The sequence below is a fragment of the Globicephala melas genome, chromosome 16 (assembly GCF_963455315.2).
Source record: "Globicephala melas chromosome 16, mGloMel1.2, whole genome shotgun sequence".
NCBI classification, from domain to species: domain Eukaryota; kingdom Metazoa; phylum Chordata; class Mammalia; order Artiodactyla; family Delphinidae; genus Globicephala; species Globicephala melas.
In genome coordinates, this window is record NC_083329.1 from 24,258,483 (window position 1) to 24,284,392 (window position 25,910).

Consider the following 25,910-nt stretch of genomic DNA (forward strand, 5'->3'; position numbering starts at 1 on the left):
CAATGCCGTTTGATTCCCGCTAGGTAGGATTTATTCAAGCCCTTCCCAGCCACTTTTACTGGCTGTGGAATTTGGCCAGGTCACAAAGAGAAGATAATAGGTTATGGATTTCATAACCCATCAAGTATGACCAGGGTGCTGCTGTCCCTCCTGGCCTTGTTCCTCGGGTCTAAAATAGGGGTCTAACATCCCAACTGTAAACAGGCTTCAGACAGTAAAGCGCCCTCTACAGATAAAAAGCATTTAGTCATGACTCTCCGTTGTGCCTGGTTACTAAGGAAAAGACAACGATGCATTCATTTATCATAGCATTTGGTGAGTTATTTTAATCCACTCAAGCGGCAAAAGAGAAAAGGGCCGGCGTTGTGTCTCGATTTATATTTCCCTCCAGAGAACAAAATAGGTGGCCCCTGGAATTCCACAGCTTGTAAAACGCGCCGCGGAAAACGCTTGTAGGCGTGCTGGAACTTAACCCCTTCCTTTCCGCCGGCCCAGAACGAATTTTTAAGGGCGCCTTCCCCCGACTCCCTGTCCATTCGCCCTAGATTACTCCAGTAGCCAGATTCCGTCTCGCCCGATCACCCTCCAGTTCTGCTGTCCCCTCTGCAGTTTCTGGGGTGGTCGATGGGCAGACCTCTGCGGCGGACCCTGGGTCCAGCCGCTCCTAACCCTCATGGTCCACCTTAAGGAGCCTCCGCGGTCGGGAGTAGAGGCGGGTGTTTTGTTCTTATAAAGAGGAAAAGTTTCTTTGACATCCAGGAAATGAGTAAGTCTGAAGCCCTTTAGAGCCTGTTGATGGGGGCCAGAAGGCGGGAGCCCGCCGGGGTATCGCCGTCCCCGTCCCTCTAATTACCGGGCCGGACGCTCAGCCGCAGCCGCCGCCAGACAGCGGATTCGGGGCTCCCGGGACCCGCGAACGCAGCCGGGTCTCGCGCGGTCTCTCCGGAGCCGGAGAGCGGGGACCAAAGCTGAACGTAAGTACTGGGCCCGCGGCCGCGAGGCTCTGCGTCTTCCCCGGGCATCTCGAGTGCTGGAAGGAAGAAGAGGGACCAGGAGGAGCTGCGCCGGAGATGGAGGAGGATTGGAGCGGGGTTCCCGCCCGGCCCTCCCAGGTCTGGGCTGACTTGGGGAACCCGGTTACGAGCAAAAGAGGGGATGCTGTCCTCTCCCTCCTCGCGCCGCGCGGGGTCCTGCGTCCCAGCCTCTCCGCTCGGGCCTCTCCCGGGCCGCGGAGACCCCAGTGGGCGCTTCGTTGCAGCCCCGCGCGGCTGGCAGCTCCTCCTTCGCGCGCACCGAGCCGCGGTGCCGGAAGCGGGACCAAGTTGCTGTGTCTACCGCCCCGAAGATCCGTTACTTTCGACCTTGCGAGCAGAGTGCTAGAGCTGAAAGAGTGGTCGAGTCGTCCTGCTCCTTCGCTCCCTTCCCTCCTTCCTTCCCTTCCTGGAAGAGTAGGTGTGAAGCCTGTTTTTTCTCGGTTTAACGTAGTGAAGCTATGAGGTTGCTGGAGCCGATTAAAGCCCCCGCCGCTTCCTCTTTCGGGCCTATTAGTGGAAGAGACCCCACGCCGTGCAGAACTTTCTCTTGGTGCTGCAGCTAGTCTGCCACCTGACCTCTGATAGCATCCCCAGACCCCTTCCCAGAGTTTCCAACTTCCTGGCTGCCGGGTGGAGGGACTCAGACTCCCCAGGGCTGGGCTTCCCATTCAAAATGCTCTTTCTCTTTAAAAACAAAAATGCTGCCTCCCAGGAAGGGAAAATATTTTACTGAACCTCTCAGGGACCACGCTTTGCCTTTTGCTCCTCTGACTGGCTTGAGCACCACCCCTCCCTCCCTTCCCCCCCCCCAAAAAAAAACTAGAAGAGTACCAGCCACTGGCAGATCCTGGACCCTATCCTTTTGGATCTAAATCGGTTTCAGAGTCCTGTTCTTTTTTTCTTTGTTCCTCTTTTGGGTTTGACCCAGGGCCCTTCCCTTTTACAAACCAGTTCTACCCCGGAGAGGCTGCCAGGTAAAGTACATCTGTGCTGGATGCAGTCACAGGTCCAAGTCAGCCTGGACAATGGCCTGGTAGACAGGTAGAATAGCTGCCGTTCATCTCTTATTAATAACGCAATAGGCTGTGCATTTGAATCCTCATTCCAGCCTACGTGCCTAAGTGACTTTCATTGTTTGCTAATTCCCTGTGTGTGCTGCTCTCGGCCATCCTGCCCTCATATTTTCCACTGTGGGTACCATAAAGTGGTTAGACTTACTCTCCACTGGAAAGGCTTTTGTCCAAGCACCATCCTCTAGCTCCGCAATCTTCAAAGATGCAGCAGTTTCAAGCTCCAGCTTTCGGTGGCAAAGGATCTGAACTTTTATCCTCATGCCGTCAGCCCAGAAGTTGTCACCTTACCAAGAACGCCTCCTGGCTCCTGCAGTGCCCATGAGGGAAACGAAGATGAGGGTGTGTGGGTGAATTTTTTATCTGAGGGCAAGAAAGGGGAGGAACTTCTGGTAGAGACCTCTGGCAAAATTGCCCACCTGAGAAGGTATCATCTGGGAGGAACCTGGTTTTGTATTTTTTCCTTCTTGGACCCCCTGGGGTCAATAAAGAGAAAGAAGATGGGGGATTCTGACTGAGGGAAAGGGTGCACATCTGGGTGGGGGTCTGGAGTGCACAGCCCTGTTGTCACTTGTCCGCAGGAGAGAGGATGGAATGCCATGGAGGGTCTGGAAGGTGCTTCTTGTGAGGGAGAAGGGAATGAACTGGCAATATTTCCCCCAGGTTTGAGAAGCCTAGGGGGACTGGGCTCTGGCCTTCAGGAATCTCCAACATTGTCCCTTGAGAAGAGGAGACTTGCTCTTTCTGGCCTCAGAGACTCACTGGGTGGGAGAAGCAGGAGGCAGATCTTATTTACTTAGAAGTAAGGGGGAACTTGCCGGCAACTAGAGCTCCTCAGTAGGTAAAGCGCTGCCATCACTGTCAGCAGACAGGTGGCCATCAACAATTACGAAGAAGGTCCCTTCAGAGTCCAAGACGCTGTGGCTCCATGTTTGGGGTGCAGAGTCCCCTCAATAGGAGGGCAGCCCCTGGGGGATCCGGGGGAAGGCTTTACCCCCCCGAGCATCCTAAGGGAGGGGCAAGTGCTCCAGGTGTGCTGGGCACCTGAGGAGCAGAACCGTACTTGTGGCTGGGGCTAATCTTGTCTTGCTGCGGAGGGGGGACATAGCTGTGAGAGTGCCGAGAGCTGATAATAACCTCCAAGGCTGCTGCAAGCCTGCTCCATCCTTTGCATGAATTAGAATAAGGTGCTTCCTCTTGGCAAGAGGATGGCACCCTGGTGCCATTTAGAAAAAGGGGCCTCATCTGGGTGCACAGAGCCAAGGCACATAGTTGGGCAAGCAGCACGCGAGCTGGGTTCATCCTCACCACCCCGCAGCCGGGTGTTCTTGAGCAGTGTACCACCCATACAACTGTACACAGCAGCCCTGATAACCAACAATTAGTGAGGGCTTAACATTTGCCAGGCTTTTTTTTTTCCAAAACCACTTTGTCTGTCTTAACTCATTTAATCTTCTCAGTAGCCCAGTGACATAGGTATTGGTATCCCCATTTTATAGTCAAGGAAACTAAGGCACAGAGAAGTAAAGTATTCAGAATGTTCCAGTCACTGAGCATTCATGGAGCAAGAAGCAGGTTAAGCTTCAAAAGCTAGTTTGGTTGGGGGGCCCTCATGAAAAAGAGAGAAGGGCGGTTGCTCTTTTTCTTTGTCAAAGGAAGTAGTACCTGCTCTCAGCTCAGATGGAAAAAGACCCGTAAAACTCACCTGGCAGCCAAAAGAAAGGAAAGAAAGAGGCAGGCCTGGCCTCGGGGGCTGATGGAGTGGCCTGGCCCAAGCCTCAGATGGCTTTCCTTCTTAATCGCTAGGCAGTATGAGGTCGCAAATCCAGTTTGGGGCCTGGCATGAGGGTGATGAGTAAGTGCTGCCTGGGTGTGGTGCAGAGGAAAGGCACCACGCAGGTCCCCTGAGCTAGGCAGAGAACGCCTGTCGGAGTAGACGATGGGAGAAGTATCTGAACACGCTGTCCTGACACTTCCAAGCCCCACAGGCCCCATCCCTGTCCAGTACCGTTCACGTGCAAATGCCCTTCCCAGGCTCGTCCAGGAAGACTTTCCAAAACTCCATTTCACAGCTCCATATATATGGTCATTTATTTTTCACACTATACATTTCAGCACTTAATTAGGTGCAACAGAGGGTTTTACTACGTACTGTCTATATTTTAAACAAAATAGCCTTCTCAACTAATGGGAAAGTCACGATGTCTCCTGGAAAGGGTCGGCTGGTGCCTAGCTGATTTCCCAGAAGGGTGGTGTTTACCTGCAGTCATGTCACCTGTCCCAGAATCTGGCTCTTAGCTGTGCCCTCTAGAAACCCCATCTCCACAGTTTTCAGAACGGTTTGGACTTGGGCTGCTGAGTCATCTCAAGAGAGCTCCCCAAAGTGAGTGTACAAATAAAATTGCTAGTGTATTAACTTGCAAGGAGACTTTGTGACTATCGTGCAGCCTGAGTGATACCTGCTTCTTGCGTCCTGGGCAAGGCACATGGGAAACCAAAGATCAGAAGGCAGCTTCTGCTTGGCAAAGCTGGATTCAGATCAGGGGAGGGAGAGGGCAGGGGGAGTGATGGTCCAATAGCATGGGCTCTGTTCACTTCTGTGGTTCCCTCACCAGTGGAGAGATACCTGTCAGGTAGACTAGCACTCCTGTATGCTATGTGTATCTCCTTGGCCAGTCCCTCAAAGGCAGTGTACCGGTAGGATCTCTCCCTGTCCTCTTTCATAATTTAGCAGTTTTTATTTTATTTACTTATTTCATTTAGTGCTTTCTAAGCATTAGCTCCCGACTACACTGAGTTGCTTTTGCATAAGTTAAATAACTACTATAAAATTTCAGGGTTGTAGGTTCAGGCCACAGGGGCAAATGCTGCACGCATTTCAAATCAAGGGGGTGGTCAGGTGACCTGGATGGGTCAACAGGAAGTCAAGCAGAGCAAAGAAACATGGTCCCCAGTCAACACGGATGCTCCAGGGCTGGCCACTTACTGCAGCCCCCGTGTGGGCATGGGCGTGGTGAAGCAGTCCTGAGTGCTTTGCTTTGGCTGCCTTAGCCACCTGGCCTGCCCGGCTGGCCTCTCTGGATTTAAAGGGCTCTCCTTGGTCTCTGTCCAGGCCCCCTCATGGCTCATCTTTAGAAAGCCACAGCCTCCAGGTGCCGCAGAGCCAAGGAGGTAGGACTCACACGGGCTTTGGAGTAGGGAAGGCTTGGGTTCAGTCCTGGCTCCACTGCTCAGGAGTTGGGCGTTCTCAGCAGTTGGGCAAGTGTGTTGACTACTCCAAGCCTCAGCTCTGTCACGGGTAAAATGTGGATAACCCCTCATAGGGCCTGCTTATGAAACACTGAGCACAGTGCCTGGTGCAGACCAGTATCTGGCTAGTATGAGCTTTTAAAGACAGTAGAGGTCAATGGAGGATCTACATTCTCTGCCAGATTGGGACCCTCACTTCCCCCATTAGTGCCACTGCTCCTTCCTCGGAGGTCTGGGCAAACGGCAAGGCCACAGGGACCCAGATTATCCCAGATGGTGAGAAGGAGATCGTTGGTGCCCTTGCGTGGGGTTCATTCAGAGCTGAGGATAATGCTGCCCATCCCGACCTTTTGACTGACACTTGAAGAGGGAAAGTCAGGTTTGAGGCACGGCCTAAACAGGCATCCAGAGGGGAGAGAAAGGGGAGAACGTTTTCTGGGACAAGAAGAGCATCAGTTGGTTGTGCCCGAGAGGTGTATAGGATCCTCCCGAGCAGTTTGGGACCTGTGACGTTTTCCTGTAGATAGCGCATCCCCCTCCACCCACATGGCCTACCCCATGACGTCAGCCATGACGTCAGCAGAATGGAACACCACACAGGTGATGTCGCCGTTGCCCAAGGCAACACCTCCACCTTAAGTCAGCCTGGGGGGGTGGGGAACAGGAACCACCCAACTGTAAGGCACGTTGATGAGGGAAGGAGCTCAGAAGGCATTACATCCACAGGTACGTTTCTTAGAGGATGGGCCAGGGGAAGAGGGCGGGGCTGCAGGCCACAGGTCTGGGCTATGAGCCAGTTGGTGGAAGGCCTTGGATTTGCCCCGAGGGAGCACAGCACCGCTGTCAGCATGCTATCTTGTTTAGTTCTCTGAACTGCAACTGGGGCAAAAGCATGACTCCTAAGGGGCTTCTGGTGGCTTCCATGGCTCTGGGTCTCCCTTCTACAGCCTGAATCAATCCGTGAAGGGTGTAGGGCAAGAGCGGGCCAGAGCAGTGATGGGGAGATCAGAGAAGTGCTTTCCCTTCTTCACCAACCCCCGCTCCCCCAAAGGAAAGTGAGAAACAAGGCTGCCCACGTCCTTCCTGTGGGGGCTGACTTAAGAGAGAACCTTCATTCATTGATGGAGCGAGTATGTACTTATTGTGCACCTACGATGTGCCAGGGCCCTTGCTGGGGCTCCTGTGGCCTCAGAGCTTGCGGATCAAATGCACTCAGAGGAGGAATGTCCGGAATCCACTGCCCCAGGCATAGGTACCAGCTGGAAATAGAAGCAAAGTCTCAGAGTTCACCTCTCACCCAGCTCTGGCATTCCCTATGGGATTCTAGGTGGGCTAAATGAGACCTGTGGAATCCCTTCCTCCCCAGCAGTTTATGCAGGAATTTGAGGGTGTCTGAGATGATTCGGTGAGTGGTGTTAGAGAGGACAGCCGTTTTCACAGTGTCCTGCCTAAGGACAGAATCCCACAAAGTCTGAGTGTCAAAGGTGAGAAGACAACAGGGAGACCACCAACCCCAGGTCCCCTCCTGCTCTGTGATATTGACAGACAGGGCTCAGTTTCCCTGTCTGTTTAATGGGGACAGTAATGGCCAGTACCAGGTCATATTCAGAGCACTTTGAGATCCTCTGATGGAAGTCCCAAGAAAAAAATTCAAAGCCCACAACGTTTAACTGGCTCACTTCCAGGTGAATAACACAGTGGGGCACTCTGCTGCCCAGGAGGAGGGGCTCCGCTTGAAGCCCAACTGGACTTTCTCCCTCCAGGTTATTTTCCTGCAGCAGATGCAGGAGAGTCTCCTACCAACCTGCATCAAACCAAAGGGAGGGCGTTATCATTTTGGCCCTGCTGGTTGGTGCAAAGCCACGTGCTCCTAACTGTTCTCCTGGGAACCTGTTTCAATAGCCTTCTTAGTAGCAGTCAGGGGACCTGCCTGGAGTTCATGAAAAGGTCCTTTGTTTGCTGAGACTTTGTTTCAGAGTCACGAGGAGGCAGGCATGCCTGGGCTGGAGGGGAAGAGAGTGGGGGTGCCTGGGTCCCACCCCCGTGTGCTGCCCTGGAGGCCCCCATGCATCCATGCCTCTTCCTCCTGATGCCTCACCCCCAAACCCACCACCCAGGGTTAGAAGAGACCTCACTCCTTTTTCCTAATCCATTGCAGAGGAGGCTTCCCCAGGAAAAGCCATCTCCAATATCCCAGGCCACACTCCCAGAATCTCTGGGTGGAAGGAACATCATAGGTTCATTAAGTCTGACTCCCTGCTTCATGCCCATATTTCACCTAAATTGTCACCTGCTTTTCCCTAAACAGTGCAGGGAAGGAAAGCCCACAGGTGCATGACTGATGTTTCACGGGTCACTGAGCAACATGGTGTCATGGGAAGATCGGAGGCTTGAAAGTTGGGCAGTCCTGGGTTCAGATCCTGGCTCTGTGATGTTGAGTGGATGGCCTCCCCTCTCTGTGCCTCAGTTTCCTTATGAGGATAGTGACTCCTTCAGAGGTTTATTGTGAGGATGATATAGCAATGTAAAGCATTTTGCACAATGTTTAAATCTCAATAAATGTAGTGCATTGGTTGCTATTTACTAAACCTTCCCCTGGGTGTCAGGGCCATGCGGCTCGTCTGGTATTCTCCAGAAAGGGGGAGTTGATCGTCACTCTACCAAGGGTTGCTCCTCTGCTTCTTCTCTCACCTGCTTTGCATCAAACCCTGTCATCCTCCATTTATCGTCCATTTCTACAAGGGTCTCAAGCGAGGATGTGGGTGTCAAGGAGAGACGCAGCTGGGGGTCAGATAACTTGTGTCAGAGTTCATTCCTGGGTCATTATCATGGTCAGCGCTGGTGGTGAATCAGTCAGCCTGCAATTAGCTGAAGGCTGTCCAGAGCTAAAGCGGCTGTGGTCTGTCTCCAGGGGTGTGTCTGGGTTTTTGCTCACATTTCCCGAGTCATTTACCACTGTTAGTGCTTTGCTTTGCTTTTCTAACGGCAGGGTGCCTCCCAGAAAAAAAACTTAGAAGTTACTTCATCCAGGTTGCCCTGCTCCATTCCCATCTCAAATTCCTGCTCCTGGGAGTAAAGGCAGTGAGGTTCTTTTCCCAGTCCTGACTTCATTCATTCATTCAGCAAGCAAGCATCCATGGAGCGCCTGCACCTTTAATGCCAGCCAGCAGAGACCAACACTGGTTTCTCCTTCTACGTGCAGTAGAGGAGCTTTCAGTGTCGCTGCCAGATGGGCAGGAGGGAGCTGTGAACTTCCCAGGTGCCAAACTTCGTGCTCTCCCTCTGTGGCAGCCCCTGGGGGCCTTTAGAAGAAAACGGGGAGGTAGAGGAGACAACTTCACCCTGTCCCCAGGCTTCTGGAGTTGCTGCAGGGATACAGGCCACCCTCCTCTGCCCAGAGGAGTCCCTAAGATGCATCCGGCAGGATTTAACAAATCAAAACGGAGACCTGGCCTTGTCACCAATACCAATGGCAATAACAATGTCCTTTCCAGAGCACGACCATGTGACTGCCATGCCATGAAGTAGGTGCTATTGTCACAGCAAGTGGGAGAACCAGGATTCAATTCTGGGCCTCTGATTCCAGAGTTTGGCCCCTTTGCTGCTAAGCCTCTACGAAGTGTTAGGCTCTTCTGGGCTGAAGAGCTTTGAGCTATTTCATTCTGGGCGGCCTTGGGAGGGGAGTATAATATGTCCAGGTGAACTCAGCAGTATCGGTGGCTGCTTGCACTTTACGCCAGCCTGACCTGTGTGTTGGTTCTGGGACACCTACTGTGTGCCATGTGCAGCCTCGAGCAGAAGCCAGGACAGAGCATGGGCATCCTCACAACCTCATCATCACTCCATCCCTGTGGCTGGAAAACCATGTGGTTGTAGGTCGTTGTTTTGTGTAATTCAGAGGGCGGGTGACTGTGTTCATAGATGATTCTGGGGGTCATTTTTCTAACAGTTCCTGGCCTTACAGCCTAGGCCCGCAGCTTCCCCTGGTGGAGGAGTACTGGTTTGCTCTGACGATGCAGCTCTGGTGAGGGAGGACAGGCAGACTGCCTGCTTTGTTTTCAGCCCAGGTCCCTGCAGCAGAGAGCACAGCCAAGAGGCCAAACACAACTCTTAAGTTTTTTACAGCTGTGTTGGCCTCCCACTTGCCTTTGTGTCTCTTGCTGTTCCCCTTTATTAAGATGAAAGGGGTCTTTAGATCTTTGCAGTCACAGAGCATGACTCGTGTGCATGTGTGTGTGTGTGTGTGTGCGCGTGTGTGTGTGCAGGAGGCCCAGAGCACTTCCCTTCCCCATCTCTCTCCCCCTCTCCCAGCCCAGCTGGGGCCCAGGCATTGTGTCAGGTACACCCAAGCCTCAGGGACCAGGGTGGGAACGCAGCCTGGGACTTCACCGTGTAGGGGCCAGCATCCCTCTAAGCCGGCACGTGAGTAACAGGGATAAGAGGCGCTGGGTGGGGAGGGAGGGAGTGGGGGACCCGGCTGTTCTGTGGCCACAGAAAAGCCCCCGGGGCCCATCCCCCACGCCCATGCCGGAGACGCCGGGGTGTTTTCCTGAGCTGGGCTCTCTTTGTTCCCATCCAGGGCTCACAGGGAAGGGGGCTGCTGGGCACTGACAGGCTATTTGATCCCATCCATCCCCAGCTGAGCTCTGAGCGGGTGGCCGAGCGAGGGCCCTGTCTTCCCTTTGTTGTCCTTCGTATTTACTCTCGGCTTCCTGCTCCACCCCCTAAGTCCCCTCCCCTAAGCCCGCGAGTTTGCCGAGTTTGCTGGCGGCGTCGTCGGGAGCCTGCGTCCCCCGCCCCCTGCTGCAGACTGCCCTCCCTGACCCGTAGCAAAAGTGGGGTTTGTCCTGAGTGTTTGCTGCTGTGCTTGGAGGCCTGGGGTGTAGAAAACGCAGGGTGAAGGGCGAGACAGCGGACAGGTTTGGGAGCCCTGGCCTGGCTGCCCTGAGGTGGGTGTGCCTCTTCCCTCTGGGCAACTGCTCTTGTGAGTGACATGGGGCCCATGGGCAGAGGGGAACTTACAAGAAATACTAGTTCAAGCCACGCCAACGTCTGACAGTCGTGAGGGCTGCTTCGCTGTGGGAAATGGTTAGCACTGCGCTCGTATTTTTAAAACGCACCCTGTGATTTCAGGTCTAGAAACCTGATGAGGGAATTGGGGGTCAAGGGAGGCCCTTGGGTGCACGCTTGCTGTAGGAAATGCATCCTTCCTAAGAATGGAGGCGTTTATAGAGGCCGTCTTTAGAAAGCAGGTGTCTCCCACGTGCAGTGTGTGAGCTGGTGGGTCCCCAAGGTCGCCCACCCTGTCCTTAGCACACTAAGCAGGCAGCCCTGCATTTGGTCTCTGCCAGGCGCTCTGCAGAGCGTCAAGGCAAACAGGCCCACCTTGACCCAAGAGGAGCCCAACCAAGGAAGGCAGTGGGATAAGACCAGATCTCAGGCAAGCAGCTTGCTGTGATGAAAGAATAGCCTGGGGCCCACCAGGCAGACAGCAGGGTCTGGAGCCCTGGGCCTGGCATGGTGTCTGGCTCTCCTCTGCTCTCTTCCTACATGTGTGACCTTGAGCAATTGCTCAACCTCTCATTGCCTTGGGCTTCTGCCTGGGAAATGGGGCTGCTGCACAGGTGAAATGAGCTGAGAATAAAGGCTTGAGGAGCAAGTGTTTGTTGGGTCCCTGCTAGGGGCGCATCTATGGAGACACCATCTACACGAGGCACCAGACACCAGCCTGCACTCGGAGGGGCTTAATAAATAGGCCATCTCCCTCCCCTTGTTCTTCTATCCCTTTCAAGAAAGGATTTGTCTCAGAAGGGATCCCTCAGGAGGGATCTGGAAGAATCTTGGAAGCAGTTTCTGAAATGGGCTGGCTGTGAGGACCATTGGGTAGGGTTAGGCGTGGACATTGCAGGGAATGGTGGGAAAGTAAGTCCAGGAGGTGTTCAGAAGACAGTAGATAATCTGAAGCGGCCTGGGCAGGAGGGGAGTGACCTGAGAGGTCCCCTGAGGCTGGTTGAGACCAGGCCCCGAACATCAGACTGAACTAAAGCTCAGGCCTGTGTCTCATGGACACAAGAACTCCCTGAAGTGGGGCAGGGAGACCTCCAGGGCCAGGGCTACCTGAGGTGTCTGGGAATTAGGGAGAGCTTAGAGGAGCTGATTCCAAAGGACCACACCAGGCCAGAAGGGAGAGTCCCATTGGTGTGGAAGCCCCAGGCTTCAGTGCACAGCGATGGCTGCGGCAGCTGGGGAGGTTGGAGGTGCCCAGCAGAAATGGGAATGTCAGTGGCCAAACTGAGAGGGGAGGGGGGTGCATTGTGCTTTGAGACTGCATTGGCCTCCTGGGGCTGCCATAACCAAAGACCATAAACGCGGTGGCTTAAAACAACAGGAATGTACTATCTCATAGCTCGGGAGGCCAAAAGTCTGAAATCAGGGTACTCGAAGGACCACACTCCCTCCAAACGCTCTAAGGAAGAATCCTCTCTTGCCTGTCCCAGCTTCTTGTGGCTCCAGACCTTCCTGGGCTGTGGAGTATCACTCCATCCTCTGCCTCTGTCTTCCATCACCTTCTCCTCTTTGTCTGTTCTCTCCTTTTCTGTCTCTTTATAAGGACACTTGTCTTTGAATTTAGGGTAATCCAGAACTGTCTCATCTCAAGAGCCTTCATTTAACTACATCCGTAAAGATCCTTCTTCCAAATAAAGTCCCGTCCGCAGGGTCCAGGTATTAGCACGTGGACTTGTCTTTTTGAGGGCTGCCATTCGACCCACTGCAGTGACTGCCAGAGGAGCCCTGGGGAATATGGATGAGAGCGGGGGAGGTGTGGGCCCTGACTCAGGGCTGCCAGGGGAGCCTTTCCTTATCTCTGTGACCTGCAGGCCTCCTTGTCATCCCTTAGCCTCTGAGACCCCAGGCTGCAGTCTGTCTGTCTGTCCTAAGATGCTGTGATTTTCCATGACTCCCTGTGGGTCAGGGCCTCTGCTGTGGGGAAGTCAGGCAGCATGGCTTGGAGGAAGGATGCCCTGTCCTTCCTGGGAGATTGATTGCTTCCCTGCCTTTTCCATCCCTTGCCCACCAAGGGACATGCATGGGCTATGATGGAGGAGCGGAAACAGGAAGGATGTGGGCTCTCCCACCCACGTGGCTGGAGTCCAGCCCACTGTCCTTCCTGCACCTGGGCTGGCTGGCTGCATGACCCCAGTCCAGAGGATGGGTTTGGCATCCTGGTGACTTTTTTGGAAACGCCTCCCTCTTCCGAGAGTGGGCCTCGAGGAAACTTCACACTTTGGCGGGTATGACTGGGTATCCTCTGTGAGTCTGGCCAGTGTGGCCACGTGCGGCGACAGCAGAGCTCATGTCAGTGGAAAGGCCACTCTCCTCGCAGTGTGCACTTTCCCACGGACCCATCAGTAGGTCCACCTCTCTGGCATGGGGGCGGGGTCTCTGCTCTCCCCCTCATTCTGCCCTGCTCCCCAACCTCCATCAGGGCCCAGTCTTGACCCTTGGGGTTTCCCCAGGTTAGGGAGGACTGGTGGGGGTCCAGCTCTCAGTCCTAGGGACCACAGGCCTTGATGCACACCCATTAGGCCACACAGTCTCTCTCTTTCCTTCTAGTCCCTAGAGAGGCTGTGGGGAAGGCACGTATAAGCCCCTAGCACAGGCTGGTTAGGATTATTCTGAGGGTGGCTGCCAGGGCCGACTGGGAGACACTGGGTTAGAGTCAGCCCTGGACTTGGGGTGAAAAGTCAAGCCAAGGGGGTATTTTGGGGAGTCCTGGATGCAGGGGTGCTAGCAGGTGGTGGTATGAGGGGGAAGAGTGAGGCAAGCCCTGGGGTCACGGGCCGCCTTGAGGGATGCTTGGTGGGGAGTGGGGGGCAGCAGTGGGCAGGGAGAGGAGGCGGGTGAGGGGCAGCAGGCTCTGGGTGGCCCACTGACATATTTTATTTGGCTCACATGAGTTTTAAAGAATTTTTGAAAGAGAGAAGACATTGTAAACTTGGGATTTTTGATAAAATCCAGATTTCTGGCTTCTCTTGGGGGAAACAAAAAAGATTATGCCATTTTGGGTGCATAGAACCGCAGTACGGTAGCTCCCCCTAGAGAAGGGCTGTTCGGCCCAGTTGTCTGGAGTCGGCAGCCAAGCTCATCTGTGGTGGGGAAGTGTCCCCTCTCCACGCCCCTACTCCAGGCATGTCTCCCACCGCCACTCCTGCCCCCAGGAAGGGGAAAGGGGATAAGGGAAGGAGCCCAGTGGCCCTGAGGGTGGCAGGTCCCAGGAAGGTGACACAGGCTGGAGGCCATGACAGAGGTCCTGCCCAGTGGGAGGGGTGGAAGGTGATGGAGGAGGTCACTGCAAAGGCACTGAGAAGAGGAGGCCCTGGGAGCCCAGAACCACACCCTTTCTACCCACTTGCTCAATTAATTTTTGTTGGTCCCCTTCCTTCCTCCTTCCTCACTTCCTCTCCTTGCCCGCCCCTCCCTCTCTGCCCACGCCTGAGGCCGTCCCGCTCCCACCCCCCTAAACTGCCTCCCCCATCACTGTGTGGGATGCAGATGAAGACAGTGGCTCTCTGGCCTTGCCCCTGCTGGGCCTCTCTCCTCTCCAGCAGGGAAGCCCCATCCTGTAAAGGTGGCAGACAGTGGCTGCAGAGCTGCCCTTCTGGAACCGTCTGTGCCGAGCCTGTCTGTCCCCTGGCCCTGAGGCTACGAGGAAGGAGTGTGTGGAGACCCATCACTCGCACAGCCGGCCGTCTCCTCCCAAGTATGGGATAAGCCAACTCCCACTGACACACTGGGCGCCTGCAGGTGTCCAGCCTCATGCCTGGTGCCTAGAGGGGGCCCCTGCTGGCACCGTGGGTGGGAAGGCAGGGACCCATGGGTAAACCAACGCAGTAAAGAGCAGGAAGGCGGCCTGACCCGCAGGAGTTTGGAGAAGGGCAGGTCCCCTGGAGGAGGGGTCCCTGAGCTGGGCCTGAACGGCGGGTGTTGTTCAACAGCAGGAAAGCTGGTCAGACTCCAGCACGCGGCCTGGGCTCTGCCAGAGAGAAGTGTGGAATCGGGGATGGGACAGGCGGGACCACAGGAGGGGCGCCTCACCAGGGCTCAGACGAACTGCTCCTGGGGCCCACACTCCAAACCAAGACTCAGGGTCAAACTCTGTGCTCTGCATTCAACCTCTCTTTTCTTTTCCTTCTTCTTTTTTTTTTTTTTTGTCTGCGTGGCATGTGGGATCTTAGTTCCCCAACCAGGGATGGAAACCACGCCCCCTGCGTTGGAAGCTCGGAGTCTTAACCCCTGGACCTCCAGGAAGTCCCCTCAATCTCTCTTTTCTTACAGTCCTGTGTCTCCAAGGCCTGGGAGACTTGGGGGACAGTCAACCTGATGATTCTGGTGGTTGCCACTGACAGTGATGCCAGGGAGGTGGCAGGGCTCACTCAGTTTCCCATCAGCCCCTGGGGGATGGAGGTGGAACAGAGAGGGGGGCAGACTCCGTCTCAAACTGCAGTCCAGGGAATCTTAGAGGCCACCCAGTGCACCTCCCTGACCATCAGTCTCTTCACAAGGTAGGGGTGTTGCAACTACCTAACTGGTGTTCTGAAAATTAAATGACAAAACACACGCAGAGTAATTAGCTTCCTATCAGCTGTTAATGAAAACATCATCACCTTTCACTAAACCTCTCCTGTCTGTGAGGGTCTACAGCGTGATGTCCAGCCTGCCTGGACCACTTCCACCTTCACCCATCTCTCAGTCAAGTGTGTCTCCTCGTTACGCCTCGGTAAAATGGGGCTTAGATTAGTACCACTGTAAACTCTGACTTTCTTAAATTTGTGGATTTATTTCCCCCAAACAACATGTATGTCATTAGCCAGGACTGTGAAACTCCAGCGCAAGGCCAAGCACACGGGAGGGGTTCAGCCCAAACTTATCAACGGTTTGGGTCTCCCTTAGCCCCTTCTTTCTCAGGAGGCCCAGAACCTAAGCAATGAGAAAGGGACTCAAGTCACCCAACGGGGCCTGGGCTACAAGTGCCCTCCCCTGCCATCAGCGCACCTCCTTATTCCATTTCGTAAGGACACATCACCTCTCCTTTCGGCTCTGAAGATGACACCAGGGCCTGAGCTACTTTAGCTGTGGTAATTAGCAGAGCTAATTGCATCTGACAGTCTGGGCATGGGGCAAACCCTTGGCGAGCTCCAGGATCTGGGCTGCAGTATCACTGGAGCCCCACCCCCCTCCTCCCTGGAGGCCTGCCTGGTGTGGGAAGGGGTGTTTTGCAAGCTGGAGTGGGCATTAGAACCACCTGGAGGTGCTGGCCCCGCCCCTGGAATTTCTGATCAGCAGGTCTGGGAGGGCACCTGAAAATTTGCTCATCTAACAGGTCCCCAGGTGATATTGGTGATGCTGAACCGCGACCACATTTGGAGAACTACTGTCCCAGGGGGGCTGCCGGGCTGCTGGGAAGGGCGCCTCCGCTGCTGAGGCCACGGTCAGCCAGCCCCGGGAGGGGGCTGGTGGGTGACAGGGCAGAGGGGTGTTGATGAACACGTTGTGGGGCTGGACACAGGCTCCTACTGGTCTCAGTTTGTTGTAAGAATTGTCTGGAAGGAAGGGGCATGGATGTGGAGCCAAGCAGATGGGCACAGGGAAGGTCTACAGACAAGGAGGGTCCCCAAAAGAACGGCCATGAAACTCTCTGCGATGTTGCAGCCTATTGCTCATTCTGTCCTGTGAGGGTACTTGGTGGCTGTCTGCCTCCCACGTGGATTGTGGCGTTTCTACTGCTGAGGATCATGGCACGCTCATCTTCGTGGGCCCTGTGGCACCCAGCGTGTTCCTTGCACACTGTAGGTGCTCTGTAGACATAACACAGTGGACAGAACTTGGGCTTTGGCGGAGGCAGTCAGAGTAGGCTTTCTCAGCCCAGCTTTGCCTTTTCTAGTTGTGGGGCTAGAAAATTACTTCTCCTGGGTTATGGTTAACCCAACTGTGAAACAGGAGTGACACCCACCACCTAGAAGGTTACAGGGCTCGCTGTGTGCAGCGCCCAGCACATCCTAGTGAGGGCTTGATAAACGTTAGTGTATCACTATTAGCCAACTTTTTTTTTTTTTTTCCGGCCGCGCTGTGTGGCATGTGGGATTTTAGTTCCCTGACCGGGGATGGAACCTGTGCCCTCTGCACTGAGAGCGCAGGGTCTTAACCACTGAACCGCCAGAGAAGTCCCACTGTTAGCCAGCTCTCAGTGGCATTTATTGGATTAAACTGTGGTGGGTGTGCTATAGAGGTCTGGGGGCCGTGGGAATCAGGGACCCGTGGAAGGGAGGGGCCATCTTGGATTTCTCCCCCAGGGTCTGGGGCTTCCGGCCAAGCTCAGAGTAAGGGCCTGAGTAACCCATTGGTCTGGGCCCACCACCTGCAGCCCTGTGACCCTGGCCCTTTGCCAGGCTAAGTTTAGCCGTGACTTGCATGGGCCACTACACTCTGTGGGCCGGGGCAGGGGTGGAGAGGAACTCAGAAGGTTTCCTGCCTGCTTCCGGCCAAGCAGACCAACAAAAGCCCTCCAAGTGGCCCAGGTTTGTTTTCAAAGCCAAACCCAACTGGATGTCTCAGACTGCATGCATGGGGCAGCCTTGTAGAGGTGAGAGCTTTGGGCCAAGGCAGAGGTGGACATACTTGAAATTGGGGGAAAGGGGCCCTTTGGTGAGTAGTGTGTGTGCGTGTGTGTGCGCGTGTGTACGCGTGCATGCATCTATCCACGGTTTTGTGAGAGGCTCTCAGCTACTGTCCTGTCCCTGTGGTCTTCAAAAGTCCAAACGTCCAGATTCTCTCCCCTCATTCTTCTGACCCCCGCAGCCCCTAGGGCAGTGTTCTTGTGACTTGGTTTGGGGAGGGGAAGTAGTGGAGGCTTCTAACCCAGCCCCACATCGTGGGCACTGAGCAGCCGCTGCCCTGTTCACCATCACTTAGGTGCCGCAGGCAGAGCCAGCCTGCACAGAGGGTACCAGGAGCAAAATGACAGCTGGGATCCCATCCCATCCATGGGAGGGTGGAGGCGGTTCAAGCTGGGAGTGAGTCAGAGAGAACTCCACCTCCAGGAGGACCCAAGGCTCCGAAGGCTTCTCCCCATTTGCTTGGGGGCAGGGTGGAAGGAGTGGCGTGCCAAGGAACAGCGGTCCCAGGGGAACATTTTGTGCTTTCAGAGCACTTTTGAGCATGTGTTCCTCCAGGCCCATGGGAGTTGGGCAGGGCTGGTGTGCTTGACAGGTGAGAAAATAGGCCCATGGACGCCAAGGGGGAAGGAGCTGGTATTGTAAGGTGCTGACCCTATGCCGGGCACTGTGCTCAGCACCTGAGCTGGATGGTCTCGCTTAGCCTCCCCTTCCTATGAAGGAGGGCCTGCTGTTAGCGCCATCTCACAGGTACAGCAGTGGAGCCCCAGGGAAGCCAAGTGACTCACCCAAGACCCCTCAGCAAGGAGCGGTCGCGGTTCAAACCTGGACCTGTCTGCTTCTACAGCCTGGGCTCCTTCCTGTTTCCCTTGTGCTCCTGTTGAGTCTTGTTGGTAACCCTGCTGTTGCAGTGTTCCTGTGGCTGCCTGCTTCCTGCCCGAGTCCCTTGTAGGGGCATCTCTGTGGCCCACTGCATCGCAAACCCCTGCAGGCAAGTTCATCTGCTATTCCCATCCCATCACAGCTACCCTTTTATAAGAAAACTTGCTCAGGGGCAAGCATTTTGCTGAGTGCTTTCTATGCATTATCTCCTTTACAACAGCAGGTATAATTATTCCCATTTTACAGATGATGAGACTGAGGTTCTGAGAAGTTGAATGATTTGTCCAAGGTCACATATCCAGTAGGTACACATGCTGGGTGCTAAGTCGGTCCGTCTCCTCCAGAGTCCATCCTCTTAGCCCCTCATGCACTGTGTCAGTTGCTCCAGTTGGTTAGGAGTTTTGAACCTTGCCTGCCCCAGTACAGCCCATCATCTTCCAGCAGACATGAGGACATATACAGGTAGCCCTGTGGAAGCTGTTGGGTAGAGAGGAGGGGGACTTCCCAGTCACAGGACGTGGTGACGGCACCCCTTCCCGGCTGGTAGCATCCTACCCTGAGCTGGCGTGGAAACTGACCTCTGGAATCAGGTGCTGCCAAAGACTTTTGCTGTGACTTGTCAGGGCCCGCTGTGCCCAAATGTGGCTGCCTATAGTACAGAGGCCCAGAAGGGCCTCAAAACCCCCAAATTATCTCCTAACTGGCTGCTGCCTAGTATTCTACTATTAGTACTCCATACCTTTATCCTAAAACTCTGATCCACGTTTATCAGCCGGCCTTACAGTTTTATCTTGGACCACCCTGGCCAAACTGTCCACTGATATTTGTCTAATGTAGAATCTGGGGCTGACCTGTTTCTTCAATTATCCAGCAAGCCGCTTCTTGTCTTGGGGAAGAGAAGCTGGCTGGCTGCCCCCGTTCTTTTTCCTCACCCCACCTCCCTTCCACCCTGAGACTTCCTCCACTTTCTCCTGTCCTTCATTTCCTCCTCTAGTAGAAATACATAAGGGCTTCAGAGTTCACCTCAGAGGCCTGAATGTGTCTGCACACTGAACTCTGCTGCTGCTGGACCTCCCTCCTCCCTGCCAAGCCTTTTGGTTCTCACTGACAGGGTGGGATCACATCTGAGCAGCAGGCTTTGCCCAAGTGTGGCAACATCTACTGGGTTGGCCAGAGAGTTCGTTCGGGTTTTTCCGTAACGTTGGAAAAACCTGAACAAACTTTCTGGCCAAACCAGTACATCCTGGCACTGCTGGGTAGAACCCACAGAGGTCCTCTTACCTAATGACAGATACCTGCCTCTTGGCACCATTAGGGTAAGAACCAGAACAGGTGGCTTTCAGGGTGCAAATTCAAGGTCAGGGAATGGGGTGTATTGGCATATATTGGGGGGGGTGGGCTCTTGGTTCTCCAACAATGACCTCCTTTGGCCATTTGCTCTCCTAGCTGAGGTCCCCGGCAGGAAGCAAGTGGGGCAAATGTGGAAAAGGCCAGTTGTTACTTTCCAAGATTCCAGCCAGGGAGAAGAGGGTATAATATAAGACTTACCATGTGAGTCTGCTTCTCAGACTTTAATGTGGATGGTATTAAAATGCAGATTCTGGTTCAATAGGTCTGGGGTGGGGCAGAGATTCTGCACTTCTTTTTTTTAATAAATTTATTTATTTATCTATCTATTTTGGCTGCGTTGGGTCTTTGTTGCTACGCGCTGGCTTTCTCTAGTTGTGGCGAGCAGGGACTACTCTTTGTTGCGGCGCGTGGGTTTCTCATTGCGGTGGCTTCTCTTGTTGCGGAGCACGGGCTCTAGGCACACGGGCTTCAGTAGTTGTGGCATGCGGCCTCAGTGGTTGTGGCACACAGACTGTAGAGCGCAGGCTCAGTAGTTGTGGCGCACGGGCTTAGTTGCTCCGCGGCATGTGGGATCTTCCCGGACTAGGGCTTGAACCCGTGTCCCCTGCACTGGCAGGCAGATTCTTAACCGCTGTGCCACCAGGGAAGCCCCGAGATTCTGCACTTCCAACCAACTCCCAGAAGATGCTGCAGCTGCAGTCTGAATAGCAAGTACTGTGTTGTAAGAGGTTAGTCCTTCCCCAGAAGTCACCTGAGAGCTAAAATCCATTTATCCTGGAGGAATGGTGTGTTTCCTTTCACAATTAAGAAGTCAAATTTAAAGTTCAGATGACTCGCGAGAGGAAAGCCAATGATTCAGTCACTCTGGTTGTCTCCTAGACTGTTCTGGGAAAAGACCCAGGAGTAGCCAGGAGATCAATATCTGAATTTGGGGTGGAGCCTTCCAGATCAGAAGGAGAGGTTTACAGTGGGGAAAGATAAGGGCTCAAGACTGCTTCACTTACTGTTCAATGAACGTATGCTGTGCACCATTCACTGTGCTGTGTAGGCAGTTTGCATGGATCAACACATCCATCAACACGATGACCCTCTGGGTGCTCTGGCTTTCCTTTTGTACAGTAAGGAAACTGGGGCTCAGAGGGGTGAGTTAACATGCCCAAGGTCACACAGCTACCCAGTGAGTGACAGGGCTGGCTTTGGAACCCAACCCTCCTGTTCTTAACCACTAGGCTATACTGTACTGCGGAAACAAGCATTCACTGGAAGGCATTCACTGGGTGGGGGGGGGATGTCTTATACAGGACTATTTTGGTTTCAAGTGTTGGAAAACAACTCAAGCTGACTTAAATAAAAAGGGAATGTATCGGGAGTTCTCTGGTGACCGACCTGGTGGGCTTTCAGTGCCACGGCTCAGGTTCAATCCCTGGTTGGGAAACCGAGATCCCACAAGCCACGTGGTGCTACCAAAAAAAAAAAAAGAGAGAATCTATTGATTTATATGACTACGAAGTCCAGAGGTAATGGCTTCAGGCACAGCTGGGTCCAGGGCATATGCTTTCCTCCATGTCGGCATCTTTCTCATCCCCTCTTTAAGGCAGCCAGAGAGCCACCAGCAGGTGTACTCCTGTTCCCTCAGCAACCCTAGGCAACAGGGTGAGTCTTTCTCCCCACCGGTCCCAAAAAATCCTACCTCTGTCTCCCAGTGGCCAGCATAGGGTCATAAGCTCACCCTGAAACAACCACTGTGGCTGGTGAGGAGGACCATGAAGTAGCCGTGGGCCTGGGTTACATGCTCAGCCCTTGAGCAGGGGGTGGGTTCATCCCCACCCAGACCATAAGGACTGGGAGTAGAAAAGGTTTGGTTCCCAGGGAAAGTGGGGAGCTGCTGCCAGAAAGAGGGCTGTCTGGGCGGACCGAAACAGGTCCACCACTGCGGTTGCGTAGCCAGGATCGCTGCTATGCGACTTCGGGGTTCTTGTTCCTGAGGCTAGGCTGGGCGTGGGGACGGGGAAGAACCGTAAGGCGTCCGTCCACCAGCTCGGCGGGGCGGAGGTTAGTGGGAGGGAACCACGAGGGAAGAAGCGGCACCGAGGGGAGCCCAGTGTGACCGTCGGCCTCTCTCTCCCTGTTCCCAGGAAAGCTGCAGCCATGGCGCTGGGGCTCTTCCGGGTGTGCCTGGTGGTGGTGACGGCCATCATCAACCACCCGCTGCTGTTCCCGCGAGAGAACGCCACAGTCCCCGAGAACGAGGAGGAGATCATCCGCCAGATGCAGGCGCACCAGGAGAAGCTGCAGCTGGAGCAGCTGCGCCTGGAGGAGGAGGTGGCGCGGCTGGCGGCCGAGAAGGAGGCCGAGAAGGAGGCGCTGGAGCGCTTAGCGGAGGAGGGCCAGCAGCAGAACGAGAGCCGCGCCGCCTGGGACCTGTGGAGCACCCTCTGCATGATCCTCTTCCTGGTGATCGAGGTGTGGCGGCAGGACCACCAGGACGCGCCCTCGCCCGAGTGCCTGGGTGCCGACGAGGACGAGCTGCCCGGCCTGGAGGGCGCCCCCCTCCGGGGTCTCACCCTGCCCAGCAAGGCCACGCTCGACCACTTTTATGAACGCTGCATCCGGGGGGCCCCGGCCGACGCCCCTCGCACCCGGGAGTTTGTGGAAGGCTTCGTGGATGATTTGCTGGAAGCCCTGAGGAGCCTTTGCAGCCGGGACACGGACATGGAGGTGGAGGACTTCATCGGCGTGGACAGCATGTATGAGAACTGGCAGGTGAACAAGCCGCTGCTGTGCGACCTCTTTGTGCCCTTCATGCCGCCGGAGCCCTACCGCTTCCACCCAGAGCTCTGGTGCTCCAGCCGCTCGGTGCCCTTGGATCGCCAGGGCTACGGCCAGATCAAGGTGGTCCGGGCCGATGACGAGACACTGGGCTGTATCTGCGGCAAGACCAAACTCGGGGAAGATATGCTGTGTCTCCTCCACGGCAAGAACAACGTGGTGCGGCCAGGCAGTGAGGCGAAAGACCCGCTGTGCGTCGGAGACTCCCCATACCTGGACACGATGCGAGTCCTGAAGTGGTTCCAGACGGCCCTCACCAGAGCCTGGCACCGCATCAACCACAAGTACGAGTTCGACCTGGCCTTTGGCCAGCTGGACACCCCGGGGTCCCTCAAGATCAGGTTCCGCTCGGGGAAGTTCATGCCCTTCAACCTGATTCCTGTGATCCAGTATGATGACTCCGACCTGTACTTGGTCTCCCATCTTACCAGGGAGCCCTGTGGGGGGACCCCACCATCCAGCACAGATTGGCTCCTGTCCTTCGCTGTCTATGAGCGCCACTTCCTTAGGATGACCTCGAAGGCGCTGCCCGAGGGCGCCTGCCACCTAAGCTGCTTGCAGATTGCCTCCTTCCTGCTCTCCAAACAGAGCCGCCTGACCGGCCCCAGCAGGCTCAGCAACTACCACCTGAAGACCGCCCTGCTACACCTCCTGCTTGCCCGGCGGCCAGCCGCCTGGAAGGCTGAGCAGCTCGATGCTCGTCTGCACGAGCTGCTCTGCTTCCTGGAGAAGAGCCTGCTGGAGAAGAAGCTCCATCACTTTTTCATCGGCAATTGCAAGGTGCCCGAGGCCATGGGGCTCCCTGAGGCCATACGCAGGGCTGAGCCTCTCAACCTCTTCCGGCCCTTCGTCCTGCAGCGAAGTCTCTACCGGAAGACAGTGGACTCCTTCTATGAGATGCTCAAGAATGCCCCAGCGCTCATTAGCGAGTATTCCCTCCATATTCCCTCAGACCATGGCAGCCTGCCTTCAAAAGCTGTCATCTTGTAGAGCATCCACGACCCAGAGGGCCAGGACACAAGGCATCCTACATGTCCACACCCCTGGGGGCATGTGCAGGCCCGGTCCCGGGAAAACGACAGGCTTTGTAGGGCGCCGTGGCTCAGCCTGCCGGGGGAGCCAGACCCTAGAGCACAGAGGAAACAGAATTCCAAGCCGAAGCTGGTTTGCTTTCATGCCGTCGGGGCTTGCTGGTGAAGCTGTTGTCTGGGTTTGGGGACTGATCCTTCGCAGCTTACTTTTGGCCAAGATGATGACAGAACTCTGTGGATGCTGAGTTACACACAATGCAAACATCGATTTGGGTGTGATTCTTTTTATATCCCAGGTCCAGTCGTTACTTGAATATCAACAAAAGATCTACAGGAATGCTAACAGGGACCCATGTTAAGACCTTGCACCCTGATTTCCAGTAACCCTTGCCCCCAGGCATCTGCAGCCAAGCAGTGGACACCAGTGTGGGAATTTGCAGTGTCCCATCCACAGCCTGCACAGTCGGGGTCCCCACTGTGGCTGCCATTTTTATACTATTTAGAGAAAAGCCCTAGAGATATTCAAGGCCCCAGGTGGCTAATGTCTCTGTTACACAGAAGTGGGTACTTGGTGGCAGACAGAAGTTTAAGCTGGCCGTTGTTTCAGCTACACATCTCACTCAGGGTGCACCCCCTTTTCTCTGCCCCTTCTCCCGGGATGCTATGTCCTGAACCCTGTGGGTACCACATACTACGCTGGGTACAAGCATGGTATGTGGGCCCCTCACCCTCGTTATTCTCTCCACAGCTGGTCTCTCTGGCCACCAGTATGTTGAGAGGTGGGGGGCACTGAAGATAGACGATGAGAGAGAAAGAGGAGCACAGGGTCACTGGGGCAAAGGGCAGAGCCTGTTACCTGGGGTCTGGTTTGCAGTCTGGCCTCTGATGCCCAGTTCAGAGAAGGTCATAGAGCTGAGAGGTGAGGGATGCTGTGGCCCTGAGTTTTCCGCAGGGTTCCAATCCTAGAGCAGGGCGTGCCTGGAAACAAGATTGCTGTGGAAACCCAGCTCCACATGCAGGCCCCCAAATCCCCTTGGCTGTTCATTCCAGTGGGGCTCCCTCACTGCACAGAGCCCTCCCTTCTGGATGGGCCTTCCTGGCCACACAGATGACCAACACCCTAAGAGCCTGACAGAGGCTTGGCTGACTGGGACACGTAAGGACAGACTACAAGCACAGCCCTCAGACCTCAGAGAGGCCACCTTGGCACTGCTGGGCTGCGACCCCTGGGCAGGCACCAGAGCCGGCGGTCAGAGCTGGCCTCGGTCTCCAGGCCTGGTTCAGAGGGACTGGGAAGCCACTCCCTCCTCCAATTATGGCTTCACTTGCCCTTTGGGAGCTCCCCTCTTGGCATTGCCTCAGTAACCTTGGCAGAGGGCCATGGTGAAGCAAGAATGAGTTCTCCTTCCCCAGCACTCTCCTTCCATGGTTGAAACTGGCCGTGCCTCCCAGACACGTACCCAATTCCTCAGGGGTGTTGGGCTCACCATGAACTGAAGAAAGGATCCTGTCTCTACCCCAGGAGTGCTCTCACCTAGCCTCAGAGTGTTCTAGAAGACGGACAGTTTGCCTGACAGGGTTAATTCACAGTAGGAGGCTCAGCTGTTATGGGGCATCGAAGCCCATAGGAAGCTGTAGGAAGCTTCCTTCCATGTGAGCTGGGGTTAGACTGGGCAGCACCTGGGTCTGCCCCTCCCCAGGCCCACATGGTCTCCAACAGTAACCCCAAAGCCCCATTTGCAGTTTGGGGGAATTTCCTTATTTATTGTCACCCATGCCTTTCCTTTCCCATCCTCATCTGATGTGCTTTGAGGAGACCCCAGCAACCAAGGAGCAGCCTCCAGAAGCCAAGACCAAGCCTGAGTCTCCGTCGGCTTCCCCTTTGCTTCCAGGAGAAAATTCACTGAGAACTTACCTTCCGGCTTCTTGTTTATACAGAGACAACAACTCAGCGGGGAAATGGGGATCTTTTATGCACCAAAGCTGCATCTGAAGCAGAGAGCAGCGGGACTCTTGGTGTTTCATGCTGCCTTATTTATGTTAAAGGAAGAATTAAATTCTTGCAAGGAGTAGAAACTGGTCACAGTGTTTGTTTTTAACTTCAGGAAATCTGTGAGCTTCCCAGGGCAGAGCTGAGGAGGGGGTGGATTTCCTATTGACACACGGAAGCTTTCACTCCCTTTTTATTCTTATGCTTTCAGGAAATTTAAAAAATAGCAAAACAGAATATTTCTGGCCCATCTTTGAGGCAGCCTGCAGAGTTCCAGAAAGGGCCTTTGAAAGCAGGCTATATAGGGTGGATTCCAACACAAAACCTTATTTCACAGAGCTGATGTGTGCAAAGAATGTGGGCCCTGGGAGTAATGTGAAGCTTTTGGCTTGAAGAAAAGAGAATGTCTTTTAAACAGAAGAGTTCTAGACCTTTAGGTCACTTAGGCCTTTCCAGTAAGGACAACTTTCTCCGAGGGATCTCTTTCCTTCCCGAGGATGCTTGACATGACCCAGCATCTGCTCACTTGCTGTACCAAATGCCCCAGAACTTTTGCTGCACCTCTTGACAAGTGAAGTGAGCAGGCCTGGCCTGAAGCCACAAGGTCGGTTAGGTTGAACGAGGGCCCCTCCTCCTCAAAAGCCCCAGCCCCTCTCTCTGCCTTGTCAAAGCACAGCCTGGCAGTCCAGTGGTTAGTACTCTGCACTTCCACTGCAGGGGGGCACGGGTTCAATCCCTCGTTCAGGAACTAAGATCCTGCAGGCCATGATGCATGACCAAAAAAAAAAAGCACAGCCTGGGTT

At 54.7% G+C, this 25,910-nt stretch overlaps 1 protein-coding gene across 2 annotated transcripts; it reads left to right on the plus strand.

The window, feature by feature from the left end:
- Positions 1-270: 270 nt before the first annotated feature.
- On the plus strand, positions 271-25,196 carry ITPRIP (inositol 1,4,5-trisphosphate receptor interacting protein). Of its 2 annotated transcripts, none has more exons than XM_060286185.1 (2): positions 271-315; positions 21,393-25,196. In XM_060286185.1, exon 2 carries the CDS (start codon positions 21,406-21,408, stop codon positions 23,074-23,076), a length of 1,671 nt encoding a protein of 556 aa, XP_060142168.1. In that variant the 5' UTR covers positions 271-315; positions 21,393-21,405; the 3' UTR covers positions 23,077-25,196. The 2 variants fall into 2 exon arrangements, with proteins under 2 accessions (XP_060142168.1, XP_030721411.1); XM_030865551.2 differs by lacking the exon at positions 271-315 and adding an exon at positions 501-974.
- Positions 25,197-25,910: the final 714 nt, after the last annotated feature.